Source organism: Pseudonaja textilis, chromosome 1, assembly GCF_049901715.1.
Source record: "Pseudonaja textilis isolate UNSWEBS1 chromosome 1, rPseTex1.2, whole genome shotgun sequence".
NCBI classification, from domain to species: Eukaryota; Metazoa; Chordata; class Lepidosauria; order Squamata; family Elapidae; genus Pseudonaja; species Pseudonaja textilis.
In genome coordinates this window covers 1,678,064-1,696,781 of record NC_141990.1, presented here as the reverse complement: position 1 = coordinate 1,696,781, position 18,718 = coordinate 1,678,064, and the positions used below count along the sequence as shown (strand labels likewise).

The following is an 18,718-nucleotide window of genomic DNA, read 5'->3' as shown; positions in this document are numbered from 1 at the left end:
TCCTTGTCTGGCCTTCGGGTGCCTTGGAGAATAGCTTGACCCCCCCTCCTCCTCCCTGTGGCAGCCCCTCAAATATTGGAAGACCACTATCATGTCTCCCCTGGTCCTTCTCTTCCCTGGACTAGCCAGGCCCAGTTCCTGCAACCGTCCGTCGTATGTTTGAGCCTCCAGTCCCCTAAATCATCTTTTTATAGTGTTGTGACCAAAACTGGATGCAGGACTCTAGGTGTGGCCTTACTAAGGATGGATGGATGGACGGACAGATGATAGATAGATAGATAGATAGATAGATAGATAGATAGATAGATAGATAGATAGATAGATAGATAGATAGAGTGAGATGATAGACAGACAGACAGACAGATAGAGAGACTAAACTAGCCAGGCCCGGTTCCTGCAACCGTTCATCCGTATGTCTTAGCCTCCAGTCCCCTCATCCTCCTGGTTGCTCTTCTCTGCACTTTTTCCAGAGTCTCAACATCTTTTTTATAGTGTGGTGACCAAAAGTGGATGCAGGACTCCAGGTGTGGCCTTACTGAGGCTTCATAGAGTGATATTAGTACCTCCCTTGATCTCGATTGAGATTCTCCTGCTCGAGCAAGGGGCTGGACTAGAAGACCTCTAAGGTCCCTTCCAGGTCATTCTAGTCTATTCATTCAAGGGCTTCCAGAGGCGAACAGCGTTCCCGTCCTAAGAAATGGAATCGGCAGCGGCCATTTTGTTCAGGTGCCACCAGCAGATGGCAAACTTCACTAAGCTTTCGTGTTACTGAGCTTTTGCTATGAGCCCGTTAGGCACAATTTTTTACGTTCGAACCGCTCTCCATTCCTGGCAAAAAGTCACACGGGGAGTCCTCGGCTTACGACCACATTGGGAGCCATGATTTCCGTTGCCGGACAAGCTGATATTTAAGTGAGTTAAGGCTGATTTTCTGAACTCCTTTGCCCAGGTCATTAAGCGAATCTGGCTTCACCCCCACCATTGATTTTTGCGTGTCGTAAGCTGACCGGGAAGGTCGACAACGGGGATTTATTTTTTTATTTTATTTGGTTTGTCAGTTGCTTACAAGGTAATAGGTATAAGTAAAAACATAGTGATGAATACATGTGTTAGGAATATGGGTCACCTAACAGCTATTTGGGTTAGAAATATATAAACCAGGATAAACATTTTAAAACTGTATATTTAAGAAAATGCAAAACTGTACTTAGGTGTGGTTTCTCAAACGGCCATAAGATGGAGCCAGAAACCTGGGTTGTCTTAGTCTGAGTCTCAGAAGAGAGTGTGAGTGTATCTCTGTTTCCTTCTGTTGGAAAGAGTTGCCGTTCCTCCATTTTGCCTGATTGACTGATATTCGTGGATTTGATCTAAGTCTGATACTGAACTGTTTTTGACACTGGAATTTGTTATTGGATTATCCCTGGATTGAAAGCTGACTGCTTTAACTGTGAATGTCTTTGGACTGCCTATTTTGGACTTTGCTTTAAACCTTTCTGGAAGTAACATTTACTGTACAGTGTATCTGTATGCTGTGTATGTATTATTCAAACACTATTCTCTATACGTCTCCCTGTATGCGCTCATTCTCCTAACGGGGAATTACCTCAACAACATGGGTGCATATAAGAAAAATAAGAAAAAGAAACAATAGGACAGGGATGGTAGGCACATTGGTGTGCTTATGCACGCAAGCTACAGACCACTTAGGAAAGGGGTGAGGTCAATAGAAGAAAATCTAAGGTTAAAGTTTTTGGGGTTTGGGGAAGAAACTACAGAGTCAGGTAGAGGATTCCAGACATTGACCACTCTGTGGCTGAAGTCGTATTTCCTGCAATCAAGTTTGGTGCGATTAACCTTGAGTGTGTATCTATTGTGTGCTCTTGTGTTGTTATGATTGAAGCTGAAGTATTCATTGACGGGTAGGACATTGCAATGTATGATTTTATATACTAGACTTAGATCGGACCGAAGACGGCGTAATTCAAGGTTTTCTAGGTCTAGAATTTCGAGTCTGGTGGCATAAGGTCTTCTACAACGAGTAGAGGAGTGGAGAACTCTTCTTGCGAAATATCTCTGGACTTTCTCAACAGTGTTAATATCAGATACGTAATGTGGGTTCCAGGCTGATGAGCTGTATTCAAGTATTGGTCCAGCAAATGTTTTGGATGCTCTAGTTAGTAGTGTGATATTACCGGAGAAAAAGCTACGTAGGATTAGATTAACAACTCTTAACGCCTTTTTTGGCTCTGTAGTAACAGTGGGCTCTAGCACTTAGATCATTAGAGATGAGTACTTCATGTGACAATCATGTGACCTTCGGATGGGCAAAGGAGCTTCAACGTCCTGCTTGCTTTGAATGTGGGGGGGGAGGGTCTTCCACCTCAGCCCCCCCACCCAATTCCCCCTCCTCTCCCTGGGGTGTTTGTGTGTTGTTGTTACCCCGCCCGCCTTCTAACGCACTCTTTTTGTGTTTGCATGGTGCATGCCGTCCCCTTGTGCAATTCAGACAGCAGTGAAGGTAACGTGTTCCCCCTTGAACCCCAAAGGCTGTTTCCTTTCTCCCCTCCATCTCTTCCCCTCCCTCCTTCTCTCCCCCCTCCCCCCACTTTCTTTGCATCCAGCTTTCCGGATTTTACACGTCTTGTTTGTCCTTCTGCTGTTGGTTCATCACACCTGGCATTTGAACACCTTTTCCGCAGGGGGCTCCAGCAGGTGTGGTGGTCCAAAACGAGGGGTCCCCAAACGTGGCCCCTTTAAGACTTGGAGTACAAGTCCCAGAATTCCTCAGCCAGCAAAGCAAAGCCTGCTGGGGAATTCTGGGAGTTGGAGTCCCCAGGTCTTAAAGGGGCCGAGGTGGGAGACCCCCTGGTCTGCTGGCTGGGGAATTCTGGGAGTTGGAGTCCCCAAGTCTTAAAGGGGCCAAGGTGGGAGACCCCCTGCCCTGCTGGCTGGGGAATTCTGGGAGTTGGAGTCCCCAGGTCTTAAAGGGGCCAAGGTGGGAGACCCCTGTCCTGCTGGCTGGGGAATTCTGGGAGTTGGAGTCCCCAGGTCTTAAAGGGGCCAAGGTGGGAGACCCCCTGCCCTGCTGGCTGGGAATTCTGGGAGTTGGAGTCCCCAAGTCTTAAAGGGGCCAAGGTGGGAGACCCCCTGCCCTGCTGGCTGGGGAATTCTGGGAGTTGGAGTCCCCAAGTCTTAAAGGGGCCAAGGTGGGAGACCCCCTGCCCTGCTGGCTGGGGGATTCTGGGAGTGGGAGTCCCCAAGTCTTAAAGGGGCCAAGGTGGGAGACCCCCTGCCCTGCTGGCTGGGGAATTCTGGGAGTTGGAGTCCCCAAGTCTTAAAGGGGCCAAGGTGGGAGACCCCTGTCCAAAACAGTCAAAATGGCACCCATGAAGGCTGCAATCGGAGCTGTGCCCAGTTCCCACGTGCGTTTTCTGCTGAACCGATGGGCTTGCCATCTTGAGCTTTTCGACCACACCTTGCGGACCCCTCCTCTACATTTTCAGGTGGGACACTGAGTTTTCCCAGTCATGGAAAGAAGGAGCCTAAAACCAAGGAGACATTTCCCCACCATAGGAACAATTTTAACCAGTGGAACGACAAGAGGTTGTGGGTGCTTTCCAACATGGGAGGGTTTTCCTGAAGCGATGGGGCAGCTGTTTTGTCTGGACTGGAAGGCTTGAGCAGGGGGTTGGACTAGAAGGCCTCCGAGGCCCCTTCCAGCCTGAGGGTTCTGTAATAAGGAAGGAAAGAAGGAGAAAGAAAGAAAGAAAGAAAGAAAGAAAGAAAGAAAGAAAGAAAGAAAGAAAGAAAGAAAGAAAGAAAGAAATAGAGAGGAAAGGAAAGAAAGAAAGAGAAAGATGAAGGAAGGAAGGAAAGAAAGAAAGAAAGAAAGAAAGAAAGAAAGAAAGAAAGAAAGAAAGAAAGAAAGAAAGAAAGAAAGAAAGAAAGAAAGAAAGGAATAAAGTTATGAAGAAAGAGGGAAGGAGGGAGGAAGGAAGGAAAGGAAGGGAAGGAAAGGAAGGAAGGAAGGAAAGGAAGGAAAGGAAGGAAAGGAAGGAAGAAGAAGCAGGATAAAAGAGTTGGAAGGGACCCTAGAGGTCTTCTAGTCCAGCTCCTTGCTCAAGAAGGAGGACCTCTCTCAGACAAATGGCTGTCCAATCTCTTCTTTAAAACCTCCAGTGATGGAGAAGGAAGGAAGGAAGAAAAGAAAGGAAGGAAGGAAAAAGAAAGAAAGAGATAGAGAGGAAAGGAAAGAAAGAAAGAAAGAGAAAGAAAGAAAGAAAGTTATAAAGAAAGAGGGAAGGAGGGAGGAAGGAAGGAAGGAAGGGAAGGAAAGGAAGGAAAGGAAGGAAGAATAGCAGGATAAAAGAGTTGGAAGGGACCCTAGAGGCCTTCTAGTCTAGCTCCTTGCTCAAGAAGGAGAACCTCTCTCAGACAAATGGCTGTCCAATCTCTTCTTTAAAACCTCCAGTGATGGAGAAGGAAGGAAGGAAGGAAAAAGAAAGAAAGAGATAGAGAGGAAAGAAAGAAAGAAAGAAAGAAAGAAAGAAAGAAAGAAAGAAAGAAAGAAAGAAAGAAAGAAAGAAAGAGGGAGGCAGGGAGGAAGAAAAGGAAGGAAGGAGAGCAGAATAACAGCGTTGGCAAGGCAGACCGAAGGTTTTTCTTGCATGCTACACACACACACATACACACACACACACACACCCCAACCAACCAGAATGGCTGCCTGCCCTGCTTCTCCTGGCAGCGCAGCTAAGCTGTTGACCTCCCATCTCGTCTCATCAAGTTCCTAAGTACATTTTCATTACTCCGCTCGCTCGGCTGTCGCTCGTCCTCTTTCCCCTCCTCGCTCCTCTCTTCTCCTTTCATGCACGATGAATAACGACAAGGCCGGGCGGGGGTCCTGCCCCCAGGGAGCCCGACGGAGCCCCCCCCTCCTCTTAATGCAATTTTCCTCCCCTCCGCTGGTGCTGGTGGCCGGCCAAGGGGAGGCGTGGAAGGATCTCTTCCTGGAAAGGGTGGGTTTCCCCCTGAATGTGTTTTGCTTCTCATCCAAGAAGCTCCTTCCCTCCCTCCCTTCCTTCCTTCCTTTCCTTTCCTTTCCTTTCCTTTCCTTTCCTTTCCTTTCCTTTCCTTTCCTTTCCTTTCCTTCCTTTTCCTTCCTTCCTTCCTTCCTTCCTTCCTTCCTTCCTTCCTTCCTTCCTTCCTTCCTTCCTTCCTCCTTCCTTTTCCTTCCTTCCTTTTCCTTCCTCCCTTCCTTCCTCCCTTCCTTTTCCTTCCTCCCTCCCTTCCTTCCTTTCTTTCTTCCTTCCTTTTCCTTCCTCTTCCTTCCATTTTTCCCTTCTATTTTTCTTCCTGTTTTTCTGGCTTTCTCCTTCCCTCCTTCCCATTTCCTTCCTCCCTCCCTCCCTCCCTCCCTCCCTCCCTTCCTCGTTCCTTTTCCCTTTCTTTTCTTCCTGTTTTCTTAGCTTTCTCCCTCCCTCCTTCCCTCCCTTCTTTTCTGCCTCCCCCTCTCATTTCCCTTTCTTTTCTTCTCTTCCGCTTTCTCCCTCCTTCCCTCCCTCCCTCCCTGCCTCCCGTCCATCCGTCTCTCTCTTTTCCCTTCTCTCTCTCTCGGAAGAACTGAAGAAGCCTCTTGGATGAGAAGCGAAACCTTTCCCAAGAAAACTCCAGTGGCCTTTTTTGGGGGGGGAAAAGCCCCTTCGAGACCCTTCCCCGAAAGCCCCTCCACCTCTTTGGAGGGGGGGGGTCGGGTGGTCTGTGGGAGGGATGGGCCTCTTCCCCCCCCTGCCCAGGTGTGGCCCTCCTTGCCCCGGGCTGGCAGCGGGGGCACCCCTCGCCCTTGGCCCCCACGCCCACCCATGGTCTCCGTCTCCTTCCAGCTGGCCGGAAGCAGTTTGCCCGCCACGAGTGGGCCCAGAAGGCCGCCTACCTCCTGGGCTGCACCCTGGAGGAGCTCTCCTCGGCCATCTTCAAGCCGCCAGCCAAGGGCTCCGTGCAGAGGTCCACCTCCTTCCGCCAGGGGCCCGAGGAGGCCGGGCTGGCCGACGGCTCAGGTGAGGGGCAGGGGCCCAATGGCGGCAGGGCTGTGGGCCCATTGAGCAGGCCCCCCGTGGGGGAGGTTGAGTGGGGCCCCCCCACGCCCCAGTAGTTAATGGTTACAGCAAGGGTTCACAGCTTGGAGGGGGGGGGTGTTGGGACGCACACGCACACACACACACACACGCACCTCCTCCCAAATGAGGGGGCTGGTCCAGGAGGGGCTGGAAATCAATGGAGATCAAAGGAGAGGGAGGGGGAAGGAATTGGGGCTCCGCTCTAACCCCCCCCACCCCCAGCGGAATGATTGGCGTTGCTCAAGGAGGGAGACTGGGGGGGGTGGGGGTGTCCATGCGGTGCTTTAGGGGATCCCAGCACTGCAACATTGGAGTCGTTCCCTCCTTTCTGCCTCCTTCCTTCCTTCCTTCCTTCCTAACTTTCTTTCCCTTTCTCTAATTTCTTTCTTTCTTTCTTTCTTTCTTTCTTTCTTTCTTTCTTTCTCTCTCTCTCTCTTTCCTGTCTTCCATCCTTCCCTCCCTTTCTTCTTCCTATATTCCTTCCCTATTTTACTCCTCCTTTTCCTTCTTTCCTTCCTTTCTCCCTCCCCTTCTCCCTCATTTTTCTTCCTATTTTTCTCCTTTCCTTCTTTCCTCCTCCCTTCACTCCTTCCCTTCCATTTCCTCCCTGCCTCCCTCTCCTTCCTTCCTTCCTTCCTTCCTTCCTTCCTTCCTTCCTTCCTTCCTTCCTTCCTTCCTTCCTTCCTTTCTTTCTTTCTTTCTTTCTTTCTTTCTTTCTTTCTTTCTTTCTTTTCCCTCCTTTCCCCTTCTCTCTCTCTCTCACTGTCTCTCCCTCCCTCCTTCCCACCCTTCCTTCTTTCCTTCCTTCCTTTCTCTTCCCCCTCTCCCCTTCTCTCACTCTCACTGCCTCTCCCTTCCCTCCCCTCTCCCTCCTTCCTTCCTTCCTTCCTTCCTTCCTTCCTTCCTTCCTTCCTTCTTTCTTTCTTTCTTTCTTTCTTTCTTTCTTTCTTTCTTTCTTTCTTTCTTTCTCTTTTCCCTCCTCTCCCCTTCTCTCAATCACACTGTCTCCCCTCCCTCCCTCCCACCCACCTCCTTCCTTCCTTCCTTCCTTCCTTCCTTCCTTCCTTCCTTCCTTCCTTCCTTCCTTCCTTCCTTCCTTTCTCTCTTTCTCTCTCTCTCTCTCTCTCTCTCTTTCCTGTCTTCCCTCTTCTTCTCCCCCTTCTCTCTCTCTCTCTCTCTTGCAGGTCCCAAAACCTCTGCCTTGGAGTGCCTGGAAGCCCTGACCTCCGGCTTGTACTCTGAGTTGTTCACCCTCCTCATTTGCCTACTCAACAGGTAAGGGCCTCCTCTTTTCCTGTCTCTGGCAATTGACAGGCTCGGTCAGTGTCCGAGACCTGGCCAAACCCCCGACGCTAAAGGGGTGCTCTTTTTAATCTCTGCCGAAGCTAGGCTGAAATGAGGAGAGGGAGGGTCCTTCAGCCCACCGCCCACCCACCCCCCAGTTAGCTCCACACCCTCCCAAGGGGATTTGTCTTTTCTCCACGGGCCATGATGGTGACCCCCACGGCACCTGCGACACACGGAGCCATTTGTGCGGGCACACGAGCCCCATCCAAACCTACCTCACTGCGCACGCATGCGCATCCCAGCTGATTTTCGGGCCTTTTGAAGCCTCCCAGAGGCTCGAGGGAAGCCTCTGCAGACTTTGGAGGCTGAAAAACAGGCCCGTTTGGTCACTTCCTGTACTTCCGGAAATACCAGAAGTGCCGAAATGGGCCCGTTTTTTCAGCCTCCAAAGGCTGCAGAGGTTTCCCTCGACCTACCTGGGCTGGAAATCAGCTGGGAGGTGTGCACATGTGCAGTGCAGGTAAGGGGACGGGGCGGGGTACGTGCACATGCATGGGGGGTGCACGTTGCCTTTCAGCACACCACAACAAAAAGGTTTGCCATCACTGTCTGAGGGAGCGGGGAACTCACCTGTACAGCGGCAGGTAAAGGAACCATGCCAGGTATGTGGGAGCCCTTGTCCACACCTGTGGGCAGTGGGGTCTCTAATTTTGGAGTCCTTTCTGGGGGGAGTGGGGGGGCTTCAAACATTTTTAGCAATGGGTTCTCTGCCCGGTGGCTGGATGTGCGTGGCCATGATGGGTGTGGCCTAGTCAGCCTCCTGCACCATGGCGGGGGGAGGCATTTTCGCCCTCCCCGAGCCTCCGTGCGCGCCCTGCACTTACCTGGGATCCAAGACAGGCCACTTGGGGACCCCTGGGAGGGGAGGGGTGTGCAGGGACAGCCAGTACTCGGAACTACCAGTTTGGCGAACCAGACGTAAAATTAACAACCGGTTCGCCCAAACCGGTGTGAATCGTAATCAGCCCCCACTCAGTCCTTTCTCTCTCTCTCTTTCTCTCTCTCTCTTTCTCTCGCTCTCTTTTTTTAAATTGGTTTTTTCAAACTATAAAATGCAAAGAAAAAATTTAAAAAGTAATGGGAGGACTAAGATGAGGAGGAAAGATATACAGTGTAAAGGGAGGAAAGTTAAGAAACAGGCACGGGCTTCCGACTCTCTCTTTAGCGCAGTTGAAGGTCACAACCACGCAGCCCCAATGTTTGCACGACAGCGTGGACAAGCCGTTTCTAGAAAAAAGCAGCCAATCTGGTTAATAAAAACAAATCCAAGTTTCATTATTATTATTTTTTTTGGTTCATTGAAAGAACAAAATCCGGAAGCAATTTCAGAATAGAAACGAGGTTAGATATAATCTCTTTTTTGGATTAAAAAAAAAAAATCAATTTAGTTTTGCAGTCTTTTCTCCATTCACACACCTATGGGACCCCCATCGCCCATCCATACAGGCTGTCCTCAACTTGCAACCACCCGTTTAGTGACCGAAGTTGCAACGGCACTGAAAAAAAAGCGGCTTATGATACCTGTCACCTGTCTCCTATTTATGATGGTGCTCGTGGTTTTCCACATTTTGAAAGCATCTTTGTTTTAGGGAACAACCTGGTTCCAAGTTTTCACATTTCCATGCAAACATGACTTTGATTACATACTCATCTTTCGCATTTAATTTCACGCCTCATCATTACTTTACATCCTTTCTATTCATTGTCTCAAATACTTTCCTCAAGCTCATTTTATAAGTTTTCAATTCATTTCTTGACCTGTTTTCTTTACCTTTAAATAATTCTCACGGCTTCGTATTCGTTGTGCTTTATACATTTTAGTCTGTCAGGAATGCAATTTCATCGCACGTTCTTATTTCATCATTTCAAAAATTCCACCCCAATTCAAACAATTCCAAAATTTCCCCCCCCAATTACCAATTAGAGTGTGTCACCCCTACACCTTATATATATATCGTTTAATTAGTTCCCCTTTAAATCCCAGTAACCATTCAACGTTTTAATTATCACTTTAGAAATTAAAAACAATAATCTCCTAGCAGCTACATAACATAAATACCTGTGATGACCCAGGGTGTGGGATACAAAATAAACACAGTCACAAAAAAAACAGGTGAAGGCCCTTTTATTCCTTCACTTTGCTTCCAAGCTCCAAATATCCTTGACTGGAGACAAAAAAAAATCCCCCACAAGCAGTTACAAGAAGAAGGAAATGCCGTTTAAACTATAAAGAGTAAAAAAAAACAGCACAAACCAGGCAAGATAAGGGCTTGAAGACACCCACAGATATAAACACACACACTGGGAAGGACATCAAACTCAGAGAGGAACTATAAACTAGGGATATTTACACGCTTTGTATCCAGCACTTGCTCGTATGCATGTCCGTCCTCTTATCTAGTTGTCACAGCTGCAGCCCATGAAGGGGATCAGGGCCCTTTCCTCCCCCGTAGACCAGGTTTCTCCCTTATCCTCTCCCTCCCTGCGTGCCCTAGGATGGAGAGGGGATGGGCCTGGGTCCTCCTCTGACTACCCAGACAGCCTCTGCCCTTCCCCAGCCTCACCCACAACCTCCGGAGCTACACCTCCACTACCTGTCGGCTGTTCCTCCTCTTCCTCAGAGTCCGTCTCCACCAGGAGCGGGTGTTTTCCCCGCCGATTACATCAAAAACATTTTAAGGTTTCAAAAAGAAAAATAATGATCTGTTCAATTCATCCTAAAAACTGATATTGATCTCATTGCCATAAACCTCATAATTCATTTCGACTCTATTGTATAAGTTCATTAAACGTAAGCTAATAAACTTATTATAATTTCTCTTTTTTCACATTTATTCCATTTATCTCTGTATACAGTTTAACAGAAAAAAAAACAAACAAGTATCCCAAGTTAGATTCGCTTAAGGACCCCGCGGTCCACTTCACAGCTGCAGGGATTCGCTGAATGACTGGGGCAATAGCTCACTCCGCAGCTGCCTCGCTTAGCCAGGGAAATTCGGGCCTCTTTTGCCGTCGTAAGTCGAGGACTGCCAACGCTGGAACTTTCTGAGGCCAAGTTAGCCGTGTCCTTCCCTTGGGCTAATTTTCTGCCGCTGATTTTCTTGTTTTTTTTTTTTAAAAAAGACAATAGGCTAATTAGCTGTGAAAATCTTCTCTCGCTTAACGAGGCTCTGTTGCCACAACACTGTAATGTAGAAATGCCACGTCTGAGGATGATTTTAAGAAATCGTTTCATTCTGCGCGTTTAGTAACGCGACCAAAATGGTCCTCGTCCTCCCATTAACATTGCAGCAAAAGCCGTGTGTTGCAGCAGCGTAGTGGCCTCTCGGTGGCATCTCACGTCACAATCAGGAGGCTGTGAGTTCGATCCAAGGTAGAGGCAAATATTTCTCTCTGGGAACCGGGAGAATATGTCTGCTGAACAATACTCCACCTCAGCGACAGGAAAGGCATCCGGCCAAGAAACACTCCGCTGGCTCCATTCATTGCTGAGACTCCGCCTCCAAGCGATTATGGGATGATCATTAAAGGTTGTTGATGATGATGATGATGAAAGCCATGCATTGCAGCCTGACATTTTTTAATTTGTGTGTGTGTGTGTGTGTGTGTGTGTGTGCGCGTGTGTGTCTCCATGCCTTCACCCTTTATTTGGTACGATTCTAAATTCCAATTATAGGTGGTTTTTGTTAAAATGAATATAGGCAGAGAGAGAGAGATAATGGATGGATGGATGGATGTAGATAGATAGATAGATAGTTACATGGATGGAGGGAGGGAGGGAGAGAGAGAGAGAGAGATAGTTACATGGATGGATGGATGGATGGATGGAGGGCGGGAGGGAGGGAGAGATAGATAGATGATAGATAGATAGATAGATAGATAGATAGATAGATAGATAGATAGATAGATAGATAGTTACATGGATGGAAGGAGGGAGGGAGAGAGATAGATAGATGATATATATAGATATATAGATGATACAGATACAGAGATGGATGGATGGATGGATGTATAGGTAGGTAGGCAGAGAGAGATGATATATAGATATAGATGATACAGAGATGGATGGATGGGTATTAGATAGACAGACAGACAGACAGACAGATAGACAGATAGATGATGGATGGATAGCTGATAGATGGATAGACAGACAGACAGATACACACAGATTATAGATTATCTTTATCTAAGATAGATGACAGATAGACATGGTATAGATATATAGACAGACACACAGAGATGATGGATGGATGGATGGATGGATGGATAGATAGATAGATAGATAGATAGATAGATAGATAGATAGATAGATAGATAGATAGATAGATAGATAGATGATGGATGGATAGATAGATACATGATAGATAGATACATGATAGAGAGATACATGATAGATAGATAGATAGATAGATAGATAGATAGATAGATAGATAGATAGATAGATAGATAAAGATAGATGACAGACATGGTATAGATGTATAGACAAACACAGAGATGATAGATGATGGATGGATAGATAGATAATAGATAAATACAGAGTTTCAGGCTGCAATGTGTGGCTATAATCATCATCATCTTCATTTAATGACCCCATAATAATCCCTGGCGGGGCGGCGTCTGGGCGACTGAATGGACCCTGGTGAGCGTTTCCTGGCCAGATGCCCTTTTGCCCAGCCGGGCAAGCGGAATTGCTCCCAGGTGGGGCGGATACCCAGCACCCTCCCAATTCATGCCCCCCCACCCACCCACCCACCCCCACTCCCGGGCTTCCTCTCTTCCCCGGCAGGGCCCTGAAGTCCAGCCAGCGCTCCTTGTGCTCCATGATGATCGTGGACACGCCCGGCCTGCAGAACCCCGAGATGGCCGGCCAGAGCCGGGGCGCCACCTTTGAGGAGCTGTGCCACAACTACGCCCAGGAGCGGCTGCAGGGCCTCTTCCACGAACGCACCTTCGTGCAGGAGCTGGAGCGCTACAAGGAGGTACGCTTCCCTGCCGGGGGGCGGGCGGCGGGGGAGGGAATTGAGCGAAACCACAGCCCCAAGAAGGGGGGGCGTTTGTCAGCCTGTTTTCTCGAGACCCGTGAAGGCAGGACGAGAAGCAACGGATGGAAACGCATCAAGAAGAGAAGCCCACCTGGAATTAAGGCGGGATTTCCTGACGGGGGTGGGTCGGGGGGACGGGACAATGAACCAGTGGAACTGCTGGCCACCAGAAATTGTGGGGGCTCCATCACTGGGGGCTTTTTAAGAAGAGACTGGGCAGTCACTTATCTGGAATGGTATCGGTTCTCCTGCTTGAGCCAGCGGGTTGGACTAGATGACCTCCAAGGTCCCTTCCAACTCTGTTATTCTATTATTCTATTGGAGGGAGGGAGGAGAAGGAGAGATGAAGGAAGGAAGGAAGGAAAATGGTTGGAAGCTCATCAAGGAGAGAAGCAACCTGGGATTAAGAAGGAACTTACTAACAGGGAGGACAAGGAACCAGTGGAACAGCTGGCCACTGGAAGTTGTGGGGGGCTCCATCACTGGAGGAGTTTAAGAAGAGACTGGGCAGCCATTTGTCTGAAATGGCGTAGGGTCTCCTGCTTGGGTGGATGGGGGTTAGACTAGATGACCTCCAAGGTCCCTTCCAACTCTGTTATTCTATTGTTCTATAGAAGGAAGGAAGGAAGGAAGGAAGGAAGGAAGGAAGGAAAAGAGGGAAGAGAGGAAGGAAGGAAGGAAGGAAAGAAGGAAGAAAAGAAGGAAGGGAGGAAGGAAGGAAAAGAGGAAAGGAAGGAAGGAAAGAAGGAAGGAAGGAAGGAAGGAAGGAAGGTGAGAGGAAGGGAGGGAGGGAGGAAAGGAAGGAAGGAAGGAAGGAAGGAGCAAGAGGGAGGGAGGAAGGAAGATGAGAAAGACAAAGAGGAGAGGGGAGGGAGGGAAAGAAGGAAGGAAGGAAGGAAGGAAGGAAGGAAGGAAAAGAGAGAAGAGAGGAAGGAAGGAAGGAAAGAAGGAAGGAGGAAGGAAGGAAAAGAGGGAAGGGAGGGAGGAAGGAAGGAAGGAAAGAAAGAAAGAAAATGGATGGAAACTAACCAAGGAGAGAAGCAACTGGGAATTAAGGAGAAACTTCCTAATAGTGAGGACAATTAACCAGTGGAACTGCTGGCCACTAGAAGTTGTAAATGCTCTAACCCTGGAGGCTTTTAAGAAGAGATTGGACAGCTGCTTGTCTGGTAATGGGTCTCCTGCTTGGGGGCTGGACTAGAAGACCTCCAAGGTCCCTCCCCACTTGGGTTATTCTTTGTTATTCTCTGAGATTATCCTAAAACAGAAACCTTCAAGTTTGGCCCCTTGAAGACTTGTGGGCTTCAACTCCCAGAATTCCCACGGGACAGAATTCCGGGAGTGGAAGTTCACGCGTCTCCGAGGGGCCGAGCTTGGCGCGCCCTGCCCTACGTAGCGGGACCTCCAGCGGGCAGCTAGACCCACCGATTTCCTGCTCCTCCCCTTTTCCACCCCTGGGGATTTCTCTCTTCCAGCCCACCCAGGTTTTATTTCTTTTCCTTTTCCAGGTGTGTGTGTGTGGGGGGGGCTGTGGACTCTCTCTCTCTCCTGACTAACGCACTGACTGTGGTGTCTCTCTTCCCCCCCTCTCTGGGCTCCTTGACTTGTGGCCACCGGACACTAACCAGGCCTCGTCTGTCCCTCCTTTTCTAGGAGAACATAGACCTCTCCTTAGACGCCTTGGAGCCCAGTGTCTCGGGCTCTGTGGCCACAGTGGACGAAGCGTCCCACCAGACACTGGTAAGCTTGCATGGAAAACGGGGTTCAAGCCCCCTCCCCCACCCCCACTTCTCCCGCCTCTTCCGCCTCGCCCCTTCCTGTCCTGCTTGGTTGGCCATGGGCTTGCTTGGGGAGGGATGTTGTGCCGTGTTGGCGGCTGAAGGACAGCAACTCATCAAGTATTTCTAGGGTCTCTGCAGAGTTGCCATAACAGAAAGGGTGGGGGGAGCAGTGTGGCAGCTTGAAAACCAAAAGTGCATTCCATATATATATATATATATATTTTTTCAAAGATAGTAACCAGGTGACCGAAATTTCTGCCATGCAAAATTCTAACTGGAGAGCCTGATTGGTGACTCTGGGCTATGGAGGTGTCCCATTGGAGGATATGGATTAGGATACACCCAGAGGGGTGGAGGGGGAAACCAGGGTCAAGGGTGACAGTGAATGATGTGTTTCAGAGTTGGCTGAACCCAGGCAGTGCCGGACATGTTAACTCCCCAATAAATCCATTTGAAGTTCTGGAAGTTTGGCTCGAGATTCGGGATTTAAATTGGGTTAAGGGCCGGAATCCTGACAGCTAGCCAACTCTGAAACTTCCCTCTTAAAGCATCCTGGCTGGGGGATTCTGGGGGTGGAAGCCCTCCCCTCTTAAAGCATGCAGGCTGGGGGATTCTGGGAGTGGAAGCCCTCCCCCTTAAAGCAGGCTGGCTGGGGATTCTGGGAGTGGAAGCCCTCCCCCTTAAAGCAGACTGGCTGGGGATTCTGGGAGTGGAAGCCCTCCCCCTTAAAGCAGGCTGGCTGGGGGATTCTGGGAGTGGAAGCCCTCCTCTTAAAGCAGGCTGGCTGGGGGATTCTGGGAGTGGAAGCCCTCCCCTCTTAAAGCAGGCTGGCTGGGGGATTCTGGGAGTGGAAGCCCTCCCTCTTAAAGCATCCTGGCTGGGGGATTCTGGGAGTGGAAGCCCTCCCCTCTTAAAGCATCCTGGCTGGGGGATTCTGGGAGTGGAATTCCTCCCTCTTAAAGCATCCTGGCTGGGGATTCTGGGAGTGGAAGCCCACCCCTCTTAAAGCAGGCTGGCTGGGGGATTCTGGGAGTGGAATTCCTCCCCTCTTAAAGCATCCTGGCTGGGGGATTCTGGGAGTGGAAGCCCACCCCTCTTAAAGCAGGCTGGCTGGGGGATTCTGGGAGTGGAAGCCCTCCCCTCTTAAAGCAGGCTGGCTGGGGATTCTGGGAGTGGAAGCCCTCCCCTCTTAAAGCATCCTGGCTGGGGGATTCTGGGAGTGGAAGCCCTCCTCTTAAAGCAGGCTGGCTGGGGATTCTGGGAGTGGAAGCCCCCCTCTTAAAGCAGGCTGGCTGGGGGATTCTGGGAGTGGAAGCCCTCCCTCTTAAAGCATCCTGGCTGGGGATTCTGGGAGTGGAAGCCTCCTCTTAAAGCAGGCTGGCTGGGGATTCTGGGAGTGGAAGTCCTCCCTCTTAAAGCATCCTGGCTGGGGATTCTGGGAGTGGAATTCCTCCCTCTTAAAGCATCCTGGCTGGGGATTCTGGGAGTGGAAGCCCTCCCTCTTAAAGCATCCTGGCTGGGGGATTCTGGGAGTGGAATTCCTCCCTCTTAAAGCATCCTGGCTGGGGGATTCTGGGAGTGGAAGCCCACCCCTCTTAAAGCAGGCTGGCTGGGGGATTCTGGGAGTGGAAGCCCTCCCCTCTTAAAGCAGGCTGGCTGGGGGATTCTGGGAGTGGAATTCCTCCCTCTTAAAGCATCCTGGCTGGGGGATTCTGGGAGTGGAAGCCCACCCTCTTAAAGCAGGCTGGCTGGGGATTCTGGGAGTGGAAGCCCTCCTCTTAAAGCAGGCTGGCTGGGGGATTCTGGGAGTGGAAGCCCTCCTCTTAAAGCATCCTGGCTGGGGATTCTGGGGTGGAAGCCCTCCCTCTTAAAGCATCCTGGCTGGGGGATTCTGGGAGTGGAATTCCTCCTCTTAAAGCATCCTGGCTGGGGATTCTGGGAGTGGAAGCCCTCCCCTCTTAAAGCAGGCTGGCTGGGGATTCTGGGAGTGGAAGCCCTCCCCTCTTAAAGCATCCTGGCTGGGGATTCTGGGAGTGGAAGTCCTCCCTCTTAAAGCATCCTGGCTGGGGGATTCTGGGAGTGGAATTCCTTCCCTCTTAAAGCATCCTGGCTGGGGGATTCTGGGGTGGAAGTCCACCCTCTTAAAGCATCCTGGCTGGGGATTCTGGGGTGGAAGCCCTCCCTCTTAAAGCATCCTGGCTGGGGATTCTGGGAGTGGAAGTCCTCCCTCTTAAAGCATCCTGGCTGGGGATTCTGGGAGTGGAAGCCCACCCCTCTTAAAGCAGGCTGGCTGGGGATTCTGGGAGTGGAAGCCCTCCCCTCTTAAAGCAGGCTGGCTGGGGGATTCTGGGAGTGGAAGCCCTCCCCTCTTAAAGCATCCTGGCTGGGGATTCTGGGAGTGGAAGCCCACCCTCTTAAAGCAGGCTGGCTGGGGGATTCTGGGAGTGGAAGCCCTCCCTCTTAAAGCAGGCTGGCTGGGGATTCTGGGAGTGGAAGCCCACCCTCTTAAAGCATCCTGGCTGGGGGATTCTGGGGGTGGAAGCCCTCCCTCTTAAAGCATCCTGGCTGGGGGATTCTGGGGGTGGAAGCCCCCTCTTAAAGCAGACTGGCTGGGGATTCTGGGAGTGGAAGCCCCCCTCTTAAAGCATGCCGGCTGGGGATTCTGGGAAGCCCTTTCACAATTGCCCACCTCCCTGATTTTTATTGCCACATCCTGCTGCCTGAAGTCCAGCAGTCACCTCCGGAAGGACTGAGAGTGACGCCTGTGTGGTTGTGTGTGCCTGCCTTCCTAGGCCTGGCATGTGTGTGTGTGTGTGTGTTTGTGTTTGTGTGGTGTGTCTGTACGGAGATCCGCTCTTCCTCCAAGCTCTCCCCGCTGAGTTTCGGGGAGTAATTTCGAGGCTTAAGTCTCCAAATTGAATTTCCGTGCTCCGGCTGCCACGACTGGTCCCCTTTGGCAGACTTGACGCTTGTTTCTCTCGCCAACCTGGTTTATGGAGTATTGATTCTTGGAGGAGGACGTGGCGGTCCGACGGTGGAGCAGAACGGAGCCGTTCCTGGGCCGCCCTCCGTCGCAGGGGCTTTGGGACTGGGTCTTAGCAGGCTTGGGAGGGGGTACCTGACCCTTCTCACCCCTCTGTTTTCCAGCCTCCCCTCCCCAAATCCCAGACTCTCTCGGTCCATTCACTGACCATCGGTGGCGTTTCTCAATCATCCAGAATCATGGTTGCTCCCAAAGAGGCTTTTCCAACAGCGGACTTCGTTTGTTTCTTTGAAAACGTTTCGCTTCTCACCCAAGAAGCTTCCTCAGTTCTTCAGTTGGTTCCTTCCTTCCTTCCTTCCTTCCTTCCTTCCTTCCTTCCTTCCTTCCTTCCTTTTTCTGCTACCCCTTTTTCCTTCTTTTCTCTCTTCTTCCCTCCCTTCCTGTCTTTTTTTCTCCTTCCTCTTTTTCCGTCCTTCCTTTTTCCTTCCTTCCCTCTTTCCCATTTTCCTTCCTCTTTTTCGCCTTCCTCTTTTTCCTTCCTTCCATCCTTCCTCTTTTTCCTTCCTCCCTTCCTGGTTTCTCATTTTCCTTCCTCCCTCTTTTTCTCCTTCCTCTTTTTCTTCCTTCCATCCATCCATCCTTCCTTCCTCTTTTTCTCCTTTTTTTCCTTCCATCCTTCCTAACTCTTTTTCTCCTTCCTCTTTTCCCTCCTCCCTCCCTCCCTCCCTCCCTTTCTCCCTTCCCCCTCTCTCTCTTTCTCTCTCTCTCTCCCCCTCCCCTCTTTCTGTAATCTCTCGGTGAAGAAGCTTCTTGGATCCGTAGTGAGAAATGTTTTCAAGAAAAAGGCCCAGGAAGCGCCGTCTCCTTTTGTGAAAAGCCCCGTTGGAAAACTTCCATCCCGAGGACAATACGGTAACCTTTTTTTGGGGGGTCCTCCCTGCAGGTTCGCACCCTGGCCCGGACCGCGAAGCCCGTGGGCTGCTGTGGCTCTTGGAGGAGGAATCTCTCCAGCCTGGGGGCAGCGAGGAGGGTCTTCTGGAGCGGCTCTTCACGCACTACGGCCCACAGGACGGAGACACAAAAGGTACTCGGGACAAGGAAGGCCGTCGAATCGGCGTCCTCTGGGGTGACGCCGAATCCAGTGGGATCTCTCTGGTCCCGGGTTCTGTCTTTGGAGAGGAACCTGCCTCCCAAGGGGAGCTCAGGGTCGGTAGTCCTCGATGTATGACCGTCAGATCATAAAAGCCTTCCTTTTTTAGAGTGGCCAAACCGAAAGGGAGCGGGGGGTAGCCGTGCGGCCGCTTGCAAAACCGAAAGCGCATTCCATCGATGTTTTTTTCAAAGATAGTATTAACTGGGCGACTGAAGTTTCTGCCGTGCAAAATCCTAACTGATGATGGATGACTTTGAGCTATGGACGTGTCCCATTGGAGAATGTGAATCACGATA

General features: G+C 50.4%; 1 protein-coding gene across 1 annotated transcript in view; it reads left to right on the top strand.

Annotated features, from left to right (window-relative positions):
* Positions 1-18,718, top strand: part of MYO18A (myosin XVIIIA) — a 181,852-nt gene that overhangs the window by 75,173 nt on the left and 87,961 nt on the right. The window contains 6 exon segments of the mRNA XM_087924151.1: positions 5,883-6,056; positions 7,301-7,391; positions 12,250-12,442; positions 14,159-14,245; positions 18,213-18,231; positions 18,234-18,353. Coding sequence (XP_087780277.1) covers positions 5,883-6,056; positions 7,301-7,391; positions 12,250-12,442; positions 14,159-14,245; positions 18,213-18,231; positions 18,234-18,353 — 684 coding nt within the window.